At 36.0% G+C, this 17,037-nt stretch overlaps 1 protein-coding gene across 1 annotated transcript in view; it reads right to left on the bottom strand.

The window, feature by feature from the left end:
- Positions 1-2,419: 2,419 nt before the first annotated feature.
- LOC107737571 (rho guanine nucleotide exchange factor 10-like protein) overlaps positions 2,420-17,037 on the bottom strand; it is a 42,064-nt gene continuing 27,446 nt past the window's right edge. The window contains exons 20-26 of the mRNA XM_016549105.1: positions 9,275-9,361; positions 7,905-8,119; positions 7,603-7,760; positions 5,835-5,983; positions 3,809-3,980; positions 3,485-3,607; positions 2,420-3,400 (exon numbers count right to left, since the gene is read on the bottom strand). Of these exons, the coding sequence (XP_016404591.1) occupies positions 2,862-3,400; positions 3,485-3,607; positions 3,809-3,980; positions 5,835-5,983; positions 7,603-7,760; positions 7,905-8,119; positions 9,275-9,361 (1,443 nt within the window). The 3' untranslated portion in view covers positions 2,420-2,861. The remainder of the gene's footprint in view (positions 3,401-3,484; positions 3,608-3,808; positions 3,981-5,834; positions 5,984-7,602; positions 7,761-7,904; positions 8,120-9,274; positions 9,362-17,037) is intronic.

Here is a 17,037-nt window from a genome sequence, read left to right on the forward strand (position 1 = left end):
TGTGTTTCGTTGTGAAAGCGAAACTACTTTGTTTGGTCTTCCAAAAGAGGGCACAACTAGAAATCAGTGGTTAAGTTGTATTTACAACACTGTTCCAGAACAGTTTAACTAGGGCTGGACAATAATTCAATATCAATATGTATCGCGATATAATTTTTTTCAATAACGGTGATATGATTTTTAAACACATTTCCGATATTTCGATATACATTACCAGTTTCCCATACATTGATTTATTTGTGCCGTTTGACTTGCATGTTTCAAAATCATAACACGGCGCGGGTGTTTTATATGAATGTATCTCTGAAGGGAATTGACTGTCTTCAGAAAAGTTTCGATGGCATTTTCATTTGATCTGATAAAGAAGCGTTCATGAGCGGAGCTGCTTTGATTACAGCCGTTACTGGAGAAACCGCTAGTTTTATCACTCTAAAAGCGCCTCCTGCTGGCAGAGAATGAGTTTTCATTTTAAATAAGCCCGTCTCCAGCAACATTTCCAGTTTTTGTTGTTGTTCAATTTTTTTGTTTTCTGCAGCGACTCGGAGCACTTTTCATACCCTTTTTTCTGGCTGAAGTACATTTGTTTCAATCTATAAGAATAATCAGCCTACACTACCAGTCAAAAGTTTTTGAACAGTAAGATTTTTAATGTTGTTTTTTTTCGAAGTCTCTTCTGCTCAGCAAGGCTGCATTTATTTGATCCAAAGTACAGCAAAAACAGTAAAATGTTGAAATATTTTTACTATTTAAAATTGCTTTCTATTTGAATAGATTTTAAACTGTAATTTATTCCTGTGATCATACATAGCTAAATTTTCAGCAGCATTCCTCCAGTCTTCAGTGTCACATGATCCTTCAGAAATCATTCTAATATGCTGATTTGCTGATTATCAATATTTAAAACAGTTGAGTACAAGATCCAAAGATCAGCATTTATCTGAAATAATAAGCTTTTGTAACATTATACACTATTCCATTCAGTATAATTTTTATTATTTTTTTGGGAAAGAAATGATAGAAATACTTTTATTTAGCAAGGATGCTTAAAATTGATCAAAAGTGATGATAAAGGCATTTATAATGTTACAAAAGATTTCTATTTCAGATAAATAGTGTTCATATCGATATCGGAATTGTCCGAAATTAAGAAATATATCGTGATATCAATTTTGGCCATATCGTCCAGCCCTAAGCTGCGCCATACTGCGTTTGCTGATATGTTTACTGTGAGAGCTGGCAGTGGCTGCCCAGAGATAAAAGGCTGAAAATATGCTGAGATTCAACATAAAATATTACTCTGCACTATTAATTTACAGCAGGTCTTCACACACAATGCCATTTCAAAACCATTTAATGTTCAGTCAGTTTAAAATCAAATGAAATGCTTTTAAATGAAATGAAATAGTAATGGAAAAATTGCAGAAGCTTCTATCATTGTAAATATGATTGAATTTTTTTAACAAAGTGACACTGCGAACAACGAGAACCATCAGACACAAGTACCTACACCGAAGACTTTGCTTCTCCTTATCACATTTCACACTAAAATAACATTATAACACATTTAAATAGACAGACTCCGAATATTCAACTACTTTACTTTTCTGTGCACACTGCTTTGGTGGTGCAGCATAAAAAAAAATATTTTATCATTTAAACAAGAAAGAACTGGGTCACAGCCAATACTCAGATACATACTAAGGATTACTTTTTGTATTACATCTGAAAAAACAACAACGCTTACCCTGATTCCTCGCATGCAGATGGGATATACCGTAATCAAATGCAATCGTTTGGTGGTATCAGTCATTATAGTGAAATTTACAGAAGGTGAGATTTTGTTTTATATTCAGTTGTGGTACATTATATACGGAGCACATGCTATTATTATGACAGACGAATATTGAATGGCGCGGTTGTTTATCAACTTAAAAGAAAATTCCGGCTTCCTTAAAAGCATTTGTGACATTATGGGTATTACCATCAAAATAGTAAAATACTTTTAACTTGTCCCTCGTTTTCTATAAAAAAGCAAATATGTGACATTGGACCACAAAACCAGTCATAAGGGTCAATTTTCTTTTTTTAATTATTTGAATAAATAAGCTTTCCATTGATGTATGGTTTGTTAGGATAGGACAATATTTGGCCGAGATACAACTATTTGAACATCTGGAATCTGAGGGTGCAAAAAAAAAAAAAAATCTAAATATTGAGAAAATCGCCTTTAAAGTTGTCCAAATGAAGATCTTAGCAATGCATATTACTAATCAAAAATTACGTTTTGATATATTTACGGTAGGAAATGTACAAAAAAATCTTAATGGAACATGATCTTTACTTAATATCCTAATAATTTTTGGCATAAAAATAGATAATTTTGACACATACAATGTATTTTTGGCTTTTGCTACAAATATACCAGTGCGACTTATGACTGGTTTTGTGGTCCAGAGTCACACTGAGGCATTTACAATGGAAGTGATTGGGGCCAATTTAGGATTTATTTGTTAAGCTTAATTATTAAACATGAATTATTCTGTTAAAATGTGTATTATTTGAGCTACAAAGCTTTTTAAATCATCCAAAATAAAGTCAGTTTAGGGTTAGAAGGTTTATGGCACTGCATTGTTTTACTTTTTTCACACTAAAATCATGTTAAACATATTTAACCCATAACCCTAACTTTTTCTGAACCTGGAATATTCCTTCAAATTCAAAACCTTCTGTAGGAGAAGTGGAATAAATAATCCTCATAAGCCATACAGGCTTACAGTCTGTTTGTCCTTCAATGATTCAACAATCCTCCATCACTGCAAAAAAAACCATGATGAAAGCCAAAGGAAGATTTCATTACTGCCTCAAACTGTAATGGGCAGCTGCCAGACCATGAGCATGTTCTCACTGGAGTCAGAGGAGCTGGAGGAATTAGCGAGTCGACGGAACCCTTTTCCACCGGATATAACGGCGGCTGAAGTCACTTTCTCCCTACGTGCCGCTTCCTTAGATGACGGCCCAGGCCCTTTGACCCAAACCTCGGGGTCATCGCTCAACTCATAGATGGAACCGTCCTCTAGGGTGTGCGCCAGAGAGTCCTGGGTCGAGACGGATGATTCTTCGGGCCGGGCCGTCAGGAGCTTTCCTGGGAGCTGAGAGGTAGAACGGAGATGGTACTGCAGTAGCACTCCTTTAGATTTGGCTTCTACCTGAGGAGAGCCATCCACCTGCTGGAGGGACTCCTGAGAGGAATCTGTTGCCTCCTTATCTTCAGCTCCACTACTTGAATCCCCACCTTCCACGGCAGAATCCCGCTTTAGAAAATCTTGGGATAAAATGCTGGAGGTGGCAATCAAGAATTCAACAGGGCCGTTGTGAGCGTTAAGTGACGTCATTCCTTTTCCTGATGGGAAAGAGGGACCGTTTGTGTTTGGTAACACAAAGAAGGCTTAGATGCAATGCTTTGTTTGTTTAAATGGTTGCTCACCTGTTATTTTGGGAATGCCCTCCAGTCTGGGCACCGGCAGGGTGACAATAATTCCCTGAGCTGTCCCCACCCATAGCAGTCCTTGGCAGATAAGCAGGCTGGTTACACACACTGTTTTTTGACCTATGAAGAAAATATGATAAATTGTCTTTAATTTATTTTATTTCTTTTTTTTATTATTATTATTAATTTTGCTACCAACCCCTGCTCCGTTTCAACATTTTTGTGGATCTACTTGACACTCATGCCCCTTTCAGGACCTGTGTGCCAAAACATTATCCTACAGAATTCATATCATGCACCATAATCACATATTGGACTTGCCAGGGCTGAAATATGCAGAGGGTGTTGAAATGTTGATCTCTTGGAGGTGTTCCAATGTTTCTGTGTGAAACAGACGTAGGGATGATCCCGCTGAAAACGCCATCCACACCCCTCCTCCGGCGCGCACCATGTGGGTCACACTAACCATGGGGTCTGGATGAACTTCAAAACTCTGGGAATCATAAAAGATACAAAATAATGATGAAAATGCAAAAAAAAAAAAAAAAAAAAAAGAGCAAAAGCAAGAGGAATGGTAAATTTAGAAGGAAAGAGACAAAAAAAATCAAAGCTAAACATCAAAGTTTAGGCCAAAACTGTGGACTGTAGTGCTCAAGAAAGGGTATGATTCGATGCCAGGGTATATACTGCCTAATGAAAGTCTGTTTGGGCATATGAGGCTGGGCATATTACATCAGAGTCCAGTATGCCAAATGTTAAGGAAAACCATAAAAGCTTAAATTAGTAAATAATCCACTTAAATCCACTAAGAATGTTTGGGAAATGGATAATTTCAAAAGTCAAAATAACACAGCAGTAATTACAGTAAGATGCAATAATAATATTTTATATATTTTTGTGTTTGTATATACACACACACACACACACACTTTATCTTTTTCTGATTATATTAGGAAATATGATATTCTCTCTCTCTCTCTCTCTCTATATATATATATACAGTATGTGTGTGTGTGAGACCCCCTTACATTTTTGTGTGTGTATATGTATATTTGATATTTTTCTAATATAATCACAAAAGATAAAATATACAAAAGAAAAAGTTAGGGTAAGCTGTCAAGTGTAAATATTTATTTATACACTTTTTTTAGTAACAATATTTGTTGGACCAAATAATGTTTTGATATTTTTGTATGCTATGCATGTTTTCTTTCTTTCTTTTTCTTTATTTCCTTTCTTTCTCTGCATTTTTTATTAATTGTAGCCAAGACTTTTAGCTCTGCATCAAAATGTTTTATGTATAATACTTTTATTTAACAAGAATGCACTAAATTGATCACAAGTTACATTAAAGACATATAATGTTAAAAATATTCATATAATTTATAATTCAAACTAAACTCTTTTGAACTTTCTATTAATCAAAATCAGAAATTTTAAGCAGCACTGTTTTCAACATAATGATAATGATAATAATGATACATGTTTCTTGAGCAGCAAATCATCATATTAGAATGATTTCTGAAGGATCATGTGACACTAATGACTGGAGTAATGATGCTGAAAATTCAGCTTTGCCATACAAGGAATAAATTACATTTTAAACGATGCTAGAAACAGTTAATTTAAATTGTTATAACATTTCACAATATTTAACAATGTTTCCTTGTTACATGCCCTGCAGTTTAACTTTTTTTTTTTCGTAGCCACATTATTACAGGCTATGCCTGTACATCCTGTTGTACTTCCTGGACCTTACTTCTGTTTTACAACAGATCAATTCTGACATTCTGCATTCTCTATAAGTGAAAACAACTACTGACTTGCAAATTTAAAAAGGTTAACATGTCCATATGCGTACCCACATCTTATCTTCCGGTTGAACTGACTTCCAACCTCCAGAGCTGAATTTAATCCTGATATTAAGCATCAGGAAGGCAGAGGGAGGGTGTGCTCCTTGCGGCAAAATAGAGAGGTTGGCTCAGCTGTCAGAAGTGATCAAAGGCTAGCACCCTAACATTCTGTTGGCCTTCTACAGGGAGGATACCTTTTATGTGTGGCTTAAGATGCTCTCTCACAATGCATCTAGCACGGGAAGCCAGAGAAATGAAATGTAAAACTCTGAAATAAAAGAATCATTTCAAGCTTTCCTAAACCAACCTTTGTTACAGAACAGATCTCAAGCTTTGATAGGTGACGTGACAGTTCACTCTTTTGACTCATACGGTCTTATGAAAAGCAGTTGTGCACTGCATCTTCATTGTGAAGGTGGTGGAACACATTTTCATTTCACCAACGCATTTCTGAGAGGAGAAGGATCTAATGTCTATGATATCTGAGTCTCTACCTGAGTCCTGAGAGAGGAGCCTTCAATCACAGAGACCTGGTTGGCACAGCTGGCCCACACACACTCGTCTATTTGGAGGAGTTTGAGGACGGGAGCGCATCCAATAACCACATGTCTGCAGGAATCTGGATCCCACAACCCCTCTGTAACCGAAAATGCATGCTGGATTAAGAGGCGCTACTGGAAATGGCTAATATTTACACATCTTTAAAAATGTAGCAGTAGATTCAGAGAGGATAAATTCAAATTGAAGAGAATTGACTTCGCTTTACTTGTTTGCATTAAACAAGTAAATGAAAAAAATTACTCAAAACTATATTCACTATCAAAAATGAGGCATTGGTGCTGTATACAGTTGCAGGAAAAAATATGTGAACCTTTTACCTGGAGTTCTAAACAAACTTGACCCCATTGAATTTCATTGTCTTGATAAAAATACATTTTTCCCAGTATCTTCTTTTGTTTTCCACTGAGGAAATAAAATCATACAGATTTGGAAATACATTAAGTGAGTAAATGATGACAGAATTTCATTTTGGATTAACTTAATTGGAGTCAGCTAACCCAACCCGTTCTACATAACTATTTAACAAAGTGCTGTTTTTGTATGAACTCATAAGATGTGATTCGTACGGAAATAAACCATTTTTAGAAGAAACGTAAGGTCCACCCCTAAACCTAACAGCCAATCGAGCATAAGCAGATTGTACAAAAACGTATATGAGATCATATAAATTCATACAAATTATACTTCACAAAATGTAAAATAGATACAAATTGCTATGAGAGTGTGTTGGCTGAACTGAAATTTCAACGTTTAGATGGGCCTGGAGGTATATATGAAAAAACCTTTGCAAAAGAGCACCTGGATGTTTTGCCAGTGCTACTGGCGAAATATTCTGTGGACAGATGAAGCCAAAGGTGTTTGAAAGTAGTTAGTAGCTCTTCAGAAAAACGAGGTGGAGGGACATCATGGGGCTTTGCAGCCTCAGGGTCTGGGCAGCTTACATTCATTGACAGAAAAATCACTTCCCAAGTTTATCAGGTCATTTTGCAGCAGGATGTAAGTTCAACTGGAACTCAGAAGTTGAGCGGTTCAACAGGACAGTGATCCCAAGCCCAGGACTAAATCAACAATAAAATACCCCATCTGATGTGGCCCAGTCTTGACCTCAACCTGACTGACATGCTTTGGCAAGACCTCAAGAGAGTGATTCACACCAGACATCCCAAAATTATTGCTGAACTGAAATGATTTTGTAAAGAGGAAACATTTTTTCCCACCCTGCCCTGTGAATGTTTACATGGCGTGCCCAATAAAGACATGCAAAAGCATGATTGCTTTTGTGTTATTTGTTTAAACAGATTGTGTTTGTCTTTTGTTGAAGATTTTATGGAATTCATGCAGAAATCCAAGAGTTCACATATTGTTTCCTGCCAATGTAAATCCAAAGGAAATGAAAAAATGAATAGAATTTATCAAATGTAATATTGTAGAGTTAATAAAAGGTATAGTTCACCCAAAATTTAAATTCTTGCATTGGTTACTCTCCCTCATGCCCAAACCTGTTTGACTTTATTCTGTGGAACACAAATGTTGGTAACCAAACTGTTTTGGTGACCATTGACTTCCATATCTTCTTTTATGTTCCACAGAAAAAAGAAAGTCATGTTTTGGAGTGACAGAATGATGACTGAATTTTCATGTTTGAGTGAACTATCCCTTTAATCTATATTTACACTGAAAATTGCACTGCAATTATTCTACCTCCACTCTTTCGGTTATAAACAGCGACTTTTCCATTACTCAGTCCAGCGAAGAGAAAGTTGGCAGATTGCTTTAGGCACAGAACCGGGCAGCCCTCTGGGTTACAAAATGTTAGCAGACACTGAGCAGCGGTGTCCACGCTTCCATAAACCAGGATGCTTGAGAAACACACACACACACACACAAAATATCAAGAGCTTTTCCCTGGGAAAGAAGCAAATTAGTAGTGGCTGACTGCATAAAATTAGCAATGTAATGACTCAAATCATTCCAGACCAATACAGGTATGTATTCAGACTTACTTGCCATCCAATAATCCTACACAGATGGTGTTGCCGATCTTGGAAGGAACTTCAGATGTTTGTGTTTTCAGTTCTTCATCAGTGCTGGGCTCTGTGATATACTCTAGACAAAGCACTGGGGAACCTAGAGAGAAACTCTTAACGGAGCGTGGAGTGGGTCTGTTAAGGGAGAAAATCTCCACCTGCCCGTGAGAGTCGTCACCCCCACTAGCCACCTGTGCAGTCGAAGAGACAACAAAAAGAAAACAAACATGAGAAGGAGGACATCCAGTGCCTGAACTCACTGACATAGCCCTCTGAGAGGCTGCAGGCAAAAAAGATGGAGGAAAAATGTGGAAGCACAGCCATGAGATAAATGATTTATACAATGTCTTTTGATGTGGAATACTTGATGTTTGTTTCTAGAGCTGCCTTTCGAGAAACTTTTAATCCTGCTTCCCTCTTTCTTTTAAACGTCGATCAAACTATTCTAACAGTGATTTTTATTTTTATTTTTTTGCAGAGCTCCTGCTACCATCACTTACTTCAGGTAGAAAAGCTCTGTAAGCTAAAAGAAAAATATCACAGAAAAGAGTTGTGATTCAGTCAGATTTAAGAAATGGTTCATGGCCTGGAATCATTTATTTTGGAAATTAAATAAATTAGTTAACAAATTGGTCTAACAGCATTGGGACTTTACACAGTTTGTGAAGGAGTGCCTCCTTCTGAAAGTTACATTGTTACGCAAGCAAGTGGCGACAAGTATGAATGAGTCATTGAATCATTCATTCAACCAATTCATTCAAACACTGATTCATTCCAGAATAAAACAAGTGATCGTGGGCCTCTCCTAAATAATACCCACACTTGCTGTAAAAATACAAGTTATATGTAATATCTAATTAATTTTACTTGTACTGTAAAGTCTAATGAGTATTCAGAACGACATCACTCTTGCTTATGAAATATCGCTTAAATATAAACTGAATACTGTGCTGAGGCAAATTATGGAGGTCCAAACCCTGCAGGGAATGATCCATGAGCTATTTCCATTGTGCCTTTGACCAAGTATACTGTATGTGGATAAAAGAACCCCTGCTAAATAACTACTTAGTAAAATGTGGTACTGGAGGTCTGGGAAATTGGCATATTGTCAGATAGTTTAAGTGGAGGCTTAGGATGTTCTCAGTTGTACCGTCCTGATGACAGCCCTGGTTAGAGGTGGACTATTCAAATGTTTGTGGGTGATTTGTTTCCCCTTAGGTGCATCAGAGGTGAAGTGAGGGAAGTGCACCATCAGAGATGTGTAGAGATATTATGATATTCCAGCACAAGTGTGGTGATGATTTATAAAGAAGAAAAGATGTTCTCATTGTGCAAAGTGTACCTACCCAGAGGTAGCCCTGAGGCAAGGATGTGCTAGCGGCAGAAAAACCAAGAAGCGAACAGTGGACCGGGTTATACAGGGCAGCCTGCAACTGCAAAATAAAAAAATTAAGAGATCATTTGAGGAAATTAGCATTAAAAGCTGCAGCTCTGGAAATCAGTTGAAAATTACAATACTAAAAAGCACTAAAATGTCTTTTAAATTGCTATACACACAGAAACTACATTAAGATTTTTTAATGTGTTTGAAAGAAGTCTTTTCTATTTAAAAAATGTATTTATTCCTGTGATTGCAAAGCTGAATTTTCAGAAGTCATTACTCCAGTCTTCAGTGTCACATGATTCTTCAGAAAATATTCAAATATGTTGATTTGGTGCAAACTGTTGTGCTGCTCAATATTTTTGTAAATACTGTGATACATTTGTTTTTTAGGATTCTTGAAAAAAAAAAAAAAACAGGATGTATTTTAAAAGGAAATCTTTCATAACAGTATAAATGTCTTTAATGTCACTTTTAACCAATTTAACTGCTAAATAAAAATTATTTTTTATTTATCCCTAACTTATAACCTAAATCTATGAATGGTAGTCTAACATAGTTTCAACAAAACTGTTAAGCATTAAACACTTTTTTCCAAAAGTGATAATATTAAGAACTCTTTACATTTTAAAATATATTTAAATAGAATTAATTCTTTTAAATTGTAATAATATTTCACAAATGTATTTTTGTATACACATACACTTTTTTGTGTTATTTCTATTTTCTGGCAGACGTGCAATTTTACTCTCACTTTGTATGTCTAATACTATAATTCTGCTTCTGCATATGTGGGATGCATACAAGTACAGTGGACTATTCTGGAGCCACTGCAGTTTTAATCTGCACACTAAGTGATCAGCAAAAATTTTGAGTCGATCAACAAAAAGGCAGGATATTATTCCATTTACCCTCAAAGTAAGAATCTTGAGGTTCGATTTCAAGAAGGCAAGCATTAAGAGTAGCCTGCTTTTGACTACAGGAATCTTTGATATTAATCTAAATGACACAGTGTCACTCATAGATCTTAAGCTTGAGCTCAGAGAAATGTCAGTTTACTCAATGCTAAGGGAAAGTCATTTAAGCTTAATCTTGACGAACTCTGGTTTTTCATCATTCATGGCGCTGTACTAGCATGCCAATTACAGACATAGCTGCCTGGGGTATCACCAAGACAGCTGCCAAGTGAAGTGAATTGCCTTAAAGGGATATTCTCATGTCAAGATTTTTTAAGTATTTTGAATGCACATTTTGTTCTAAAACATGATCATTAGAGTACTGCAACTGTGGGATCAAAAAAGAAAAACAGTTTTTTGCATGTTCCAATCACCAACTCGGAGCCAAAGGATTATCTAACCTAGTGGACAGAATTATACGTTTATTTATTTATTTTGGATTGAAGGCTTTAAATGGGGCATGATAAATATGATGCACATCTTTTGATTTTCATGTTTCAGAAAGACATGGAAAAGTGATTGCATTTCAGCTTTGTACAATTCATTCCCCTTTATTTCAGGGTGGGAAAGGCATGGAACACATTGACACTCTTAATTTTACACACTTTGTTGTCCATGTTTTGGCAGCTGTGGCGGCTCTGATACATGCTGAGTTAGTTCACATCTAAAAGAGCTGGTGGCCACAGCCAACACTTGGCTTGGAAAGAGAAGTAAAGGAAGTTAATTGACTGCAGGGTGTTTTGGCTCAAATTAGACAGACATAAGGTTATTAAACCACCCATTGCCTTTCACATATAATTTATGCACAAGCCAGACAAGCTATTATTTCAGGTTTAATCATCAGGGCCCACATGTCTGGTGACAAACCCACCCCTGCTGACACTGTGCTAATATTAATTAAGAGTACACTGTTTACCACAGCAAGACAACACATCATTCAGCACATAACTTAATATCAACTATAGCACCTTGTAATTACAGCTAATGAGAAGTATACAGCTAAGGTTTTAAGGGTTTTATTTTCAACATAATTGCGCATAATAATGAATGTATCATCATGTAAAAAAATCCATCCAGTCAGTTTCATTACCAATTAAGTGTGACATTACAAAATACAGATAAATTTAGTTTGTTTCGGGTTTGCTATTAAAGTAATACTTCACTCCAAGTTATTTGCAGCACTAGTACTTGATGTACTAGTACATATTGCTTTTTGAACTTTGAAAGCTCCAGGTTCCATTTCTTCTAAATCGCATGGAGAAAAATAACCAGGAAATTTATGAAAAAGGTCTACTTTTGTGATGTTTGGAATGACTTTAAGGTGAGTAAATAATGACAGAACTTTTCCTTTTTAGCAGCTTAAAAAGACCATAATTACAGTGTTTTGCTGTAAATCTTTTTGCACACACACACTCAAGACATTTCCTGTGATTGCGTTTTCCATTAGACGAGACAGAAATTTATCCTCAGTGATGGCAGAAAAGTACAGCCTCAGACAACAAGCAATTTTTCCACTTTTAGCCCAGACAAAGCTGTACAAAATTTCATAAAGATGTCCTTTTTTATTACATGTAGGGTTAAAAATATATTTATTTATAAAAAAATAAAGTATTGTAATACATTTTTTAAATGATTATAACAATTGTCTGCATAAATAAATACATTTTTAATTTTAAATACATTTTAAATAAATAAATAAATGCAATTTGTTGAATCACTCACATTATATAGAAACGGCAGACTACTAGACAGCTTTTATCTGTAATGTAATATGAACACATTACAATTTCATGACAGACTAGCCTATAGCAGAGTTTCATGGCAAGAGGATGACCTGTTTAGATGGAACAGTCCTTATTGTGTTTGAGGAGGATCTTGCGTGGGAATGGCAGGCTGCCGCTGTCCCTCTCCTGCTGTGAGCCTGATGCTCAGCACTCTGATGTGCAAAACTTGCTGCAAACTCACTCTTCCTGGATATGCACAGTGGGAATGGAGCCCCTTTTCATCTTAAGCAATCTACTGGGGCCACGGCTTTTATTCACATTTTCCCCTCCATGGAAAAAACAGGCAGAATATTTGACATGTACATGAATTAGCCCACTGGAATTATTTATACAAGGTTCTGTGTCAGGCTTGTCATTTTCTTTCAGAATGTGCTGCTTTTGCACTGCTGTATCTTACTGTAACATTTTAGAAAGACATCTTAATGACCTGACGATTTCTAATGTCCTCATTCCTTCTTTCTGCTTCTCAAGCTCACTATTGCTTTTTGCGTTCTGATAATACGGAGGTGGAAAGGGTATTTATGAGAAGAGTGATTTAAAAGACAGCCACATTTATCTCGTGGGTGTTCCTCCTGAACACAGACTACACTTCACATCACATAAGCAAACGCTCGTCTATTCCTGCATCTTCTCTAGCAGCACAGATCTGCCTCGCTTTAATCTGCAGTAACAAAGGTTCCCCCCACCCCCACTCTTTAAACCATCAAACATTCCCCACAAAAAAGTTTCTCCTACATAAGTTATGGAAGTAATATTTAAGAACGTCTTTAGATCTACTCTGCCACAAACATACATTTTTATAAGTACAAAATATAAACACATGCTTCCAGTCATATAGTATCTAGAAGCTTCCCTTTTGAAAAAGACAAGTCATTCACTTTGCTCCATTTTCGACTTTTCTTGGAAAACAAGGATTTTTCAGCACTGATTTAATTGGCTTGCTCACAGCTTTGTCTGTCATGCACTATAAGAGAAAACTGTGCAAGCGGTCAGGGTTTGTTAGCATGGTCTACAACATTACACTTTTTTGTATATATAATTTTTATTTTTAGCCAGTCATCCGTGCTGCAAATTACTTTTATGGAAAAATTCCATAATATATATATATTTTTTTAAATAATACATTCAGCAAGGACGAATTGTTTTAAAGTGACAGTTAAGACATGTATAATGTTAAAAAGTTTACATTTTTCAAATAAATGCTGTTATAAAATGTATCTTCATCAAAGAATCATGAAAAAATGTCACGGTTTCCACAAAAATCAGCAAATCAGCATATCAGAATGATTTCTGAAGGATCATGTGACTGAAGTAATGGCTGCTGAAAAATCAGCTTTGACATCACAGGATTAAATTAAATTTTAAAATATATTAAAACATTAATTTTAAATTGCAATAAATTTTTTACAAATTGTTTTAACTGTATATACAGTTGAAATTTTACATACACTTTACAATATCTGCAAAATGTTAATTATTTTACCAAAATAAATTGCATGTTATTTTTTATTCAGTCATTTTTATTTAGTAAAATCTTTCATGTGCCACACATTTTTTGGTTTTCCAGAATCTTTTGCATATTTGAACCCTTTCCAACAATGACTGTATGATTTTACAATCCATCTTTTCACACCGAGAATAAATGAGGGACTCATTTTTATTAACAGAATGAATGTGTACATTTTTCTTATTTTGCCAAAATATCATATTTTTTTAATTTAGTACTGCCCTTCAGATGCTACAGAAGATGTCTACATATTTCCCAGAAGATAAAATAAGTTAAATTTACCCTGAACTTCAAATTCAAAAAGTTTTCACCTCCAGGCTCTTAATGCATCTGATTTCCTTCTAGAGCATCAGTGAGCATTTGAACTTAACAGTTGCATATGACTTTCTCAGTTATCCTCAGTGTGAAAAGATGGATCTTAAAATCATACAGTCATTACTGGAAAGGGTTTGAATACAAATGATGCTGGAAAAAAAAGACCCTAAAGGATTTTTCTGAAGAACAGCGGGCAGTTTAACTGTTCAGGACAAAGAATGGACTCATGAACAACTATCCAAAAAAAAAAAAAAAACAGCTGTGAATCATCCACATTGAATGGGGTCACTTTTATTATTTCCTTTTGTGGACAATATGTTAACATCTTTAATGTGGAATATATTTTTCAGGTCAGTACTTAATAAAAAAATAACATGCATTTTGTATGATCCCTCTTATTTTGGTCAAATAATTAACATTTTGCAGATACTGCAAAGTGTATGTAAAATTTTGACCACAGTTGTGTGTGTATACAGGTGCATCTCAATAAATTAGAATGTCGTGGAAGAAATATGGATCTGTCGCTATTTCTGTTTCATTACTACACTTCATATCAAAGTATTATATTTCGGTAAGCAAGTACACTGAACTTCATGAAAGTTTTCAAACCAAAACCAAGTAATCAACTGCAAAGAACACATGAGCTATGAAGACATTTCTTCTTGGGACATGTAAGCTACAGTACAGCAACATATTCAAACTCATTTTGGGCAAGGCTGGCACTGGAGTGTACTTCAAAAAGGATGATGACAGAATACAGATGAAAGCAGATGCACATTCCGTAGGTTAAGACGAGCGTTTGTTCGGTACCAAATAGGAAAGATGTATACACGCTTGGTGAATTGCAGGCTGACTGAATGCAAATATAGGAATAAAGAAAGTGAAGCCTTAGCTTTTGGGATAAAGTTGGATTTGATCACAGACCAAAATACTAGGGACTATATTTAGTCCGTAATCTAAACCTTCTGCCAGCACTGAACAATGGGTCCTAAGGCTGCAACCGTATGACTTGAAAGTAATACACGTCCCAGGCAAAAAGAACATCCACCGTCAAGAGACATCAAAAACATCAGGTGCAGGATCAGATGAGCATGTGAGGTCTGTAGCTGTAAGAGCGACACATAAAGCAGCCAGAAGACGCATCAGCCACTCATCCAGAGTTGATAGTGGTATGGAAAGCAATCATTAAAGGGTGATTGCATCACATTTTGAAAATAGTAAAGTGAACGCACCAACAGCAAATGAGCTGAAGCATTTTTCATAGTGCTACCTATGGAACACATTCGCTATTATACATTAGGGATTTGGGAAGACACTTGAGCCACACACACAAAAAAAAACATTTTGCCAGGCAGACAGAGAACTAATGAACCAGAACTTTTTGAGGACAATGAGAAAACGTGGTCATAAACTATACTGATTTGTGTTGATAAAATATATTGCACTATATTACATTAGAGCTATTGGTTTTGTTTGCAACTGTTTTTCTTTGTTACAAAAATAACATGTACAAAATGTACAGAAATGTAATCGAAACTTGTACAGCTATACTGTAAATCCATACATTTATAAACACACTTTTTCCTGGAAAATGGTGGCATCCGGTGAACAACATGGTTTGTGGCTTACAACACATTCCTACTGATGCTTTTATGACTATTAACAAGTCATTATTGCAATTTTGACAAAACCTCATCTGTTATCCAGATAACAGTATCTAAGTGACAAATCAGTAGAACTTGCAAAAACAATGTTAAATACACTACAGAAATCAACGAACCACCCATTGAGAATGAATATGAGATAATAACCTTAACACAACTGTAGTTCAACAACAAATCATAACAGTACTATAAAAGCAATGAAAGACAGTGGGAGAACAGAACTCATCACTAATAAATATAATCAAAACTGGACCGGCAGAAGGTCTTGAATAAAAATGTCGATCGAAAGTACTGACCAGATGTTGAGAAGCTGCACACCGACCTGGAGATGTAGAATAGCAATGCCGTACAAAATAGAAGATCAAAGCTATATGTAAATGTAAGGCAACATGTGTTTGATTCAGACACCATGTCTCATTGCAAATACTATTTTAGAAAGATTTCCAATCCACCAAGTTGTGCAGTACTGATACGGCAGATAAAAGTTGAGCATGTTGGCCAAGCAATAAGCAGTGAATTATCGTCTACCACATGCATACCAATGAATGTCTGTATCTAAATCTGAGTACAATCTGCCTGACTACCCAAAGAAAATGTTTTTTCCTGCAGCTCCAGGAAAAACATTGCACATAGGTTGCTCTTTCAGGAGTTCACAGTTAAGACTGTGCAGTGATATTTCAATAGCTGTTTCTCCTAAAACTGTTACTTTTTAAGAAAAATCTGAAAAGCATGAGACTTAAAGGGTTAGTTCACCCAAAAATGAAAATTAGCCCATGAATTACTCACCCTCAAGGCATCCTAGGCGTATATGACTTCCTTCTTTCAGATGAATCTAATCGGAGTAATATTAAAAATAGTGCATCAGTCCAAAAGAAGTGAAATAAAGAGCATCCATCCATAATAAAAAAAGTGTCTCACACAGCTCCGGGGGGTGAACAAAGGCCTCCTGTAGCGAATCGATGCGTTTTTGTAAGAAAAATAACCATATTTAAAACGTAATAATCAATTTAATCTAGCTTGCGCTCACTGTTGTAACCGGAAGCAGTTCCGGGCGGATGACGTATGAGGTCGACGTTGTGCATGCGCCGCTCAGAAGTGACGCACGCGGAAGCGCAGCGGAGGGATCAAAACAAAACAACGGTCACGAATTAGAAGTACAAAACGAGGATTTGTAAAGAAGAATGGATTTCAATACAAGCCAAGAGCAAGAGGAGACTGGTTTTCCTTTGCTAAAGTAAGTATTTGCTCTTGTTAACAAACGTTGGTTGCGCAACGCCGACATCTTACGTGTACTTCTTACTTTTGAGCTAATTTGCTACATACGGCATCTTCCCGGAGCTGCTTCCGTGAACAACTGTTGGCGCAAGTTATATTAAAGTGATATACTAAAGTGATTCGCTACAGGAGGCCTTTGTTCAATCCCCGGAGCCGTGTGAGACACTTTTTATTATGAATGGATGCACTTTATTTCACTTCTTTTGGACTGATGCACTGCAACACCC

This window comes from Sinocyclocheilus rhinocerous, unplaced genomic scaffold, assembly GCF_001515625.1.
Source record: "Sinocyclocheilus rhinocerous isolate Xijiao unplaced genomic scaffold, SAMN03320098_v1.1 scaffold72, whole genome shotgun sequence".
Taxonomy (NCBI): Eukaryota; Metazoa; Chordata; class Actinopteri; order Cypriniformes; family Cyprinidae; genus Sinocyclocheilus; species Sinocyclocheilus rhinocerous.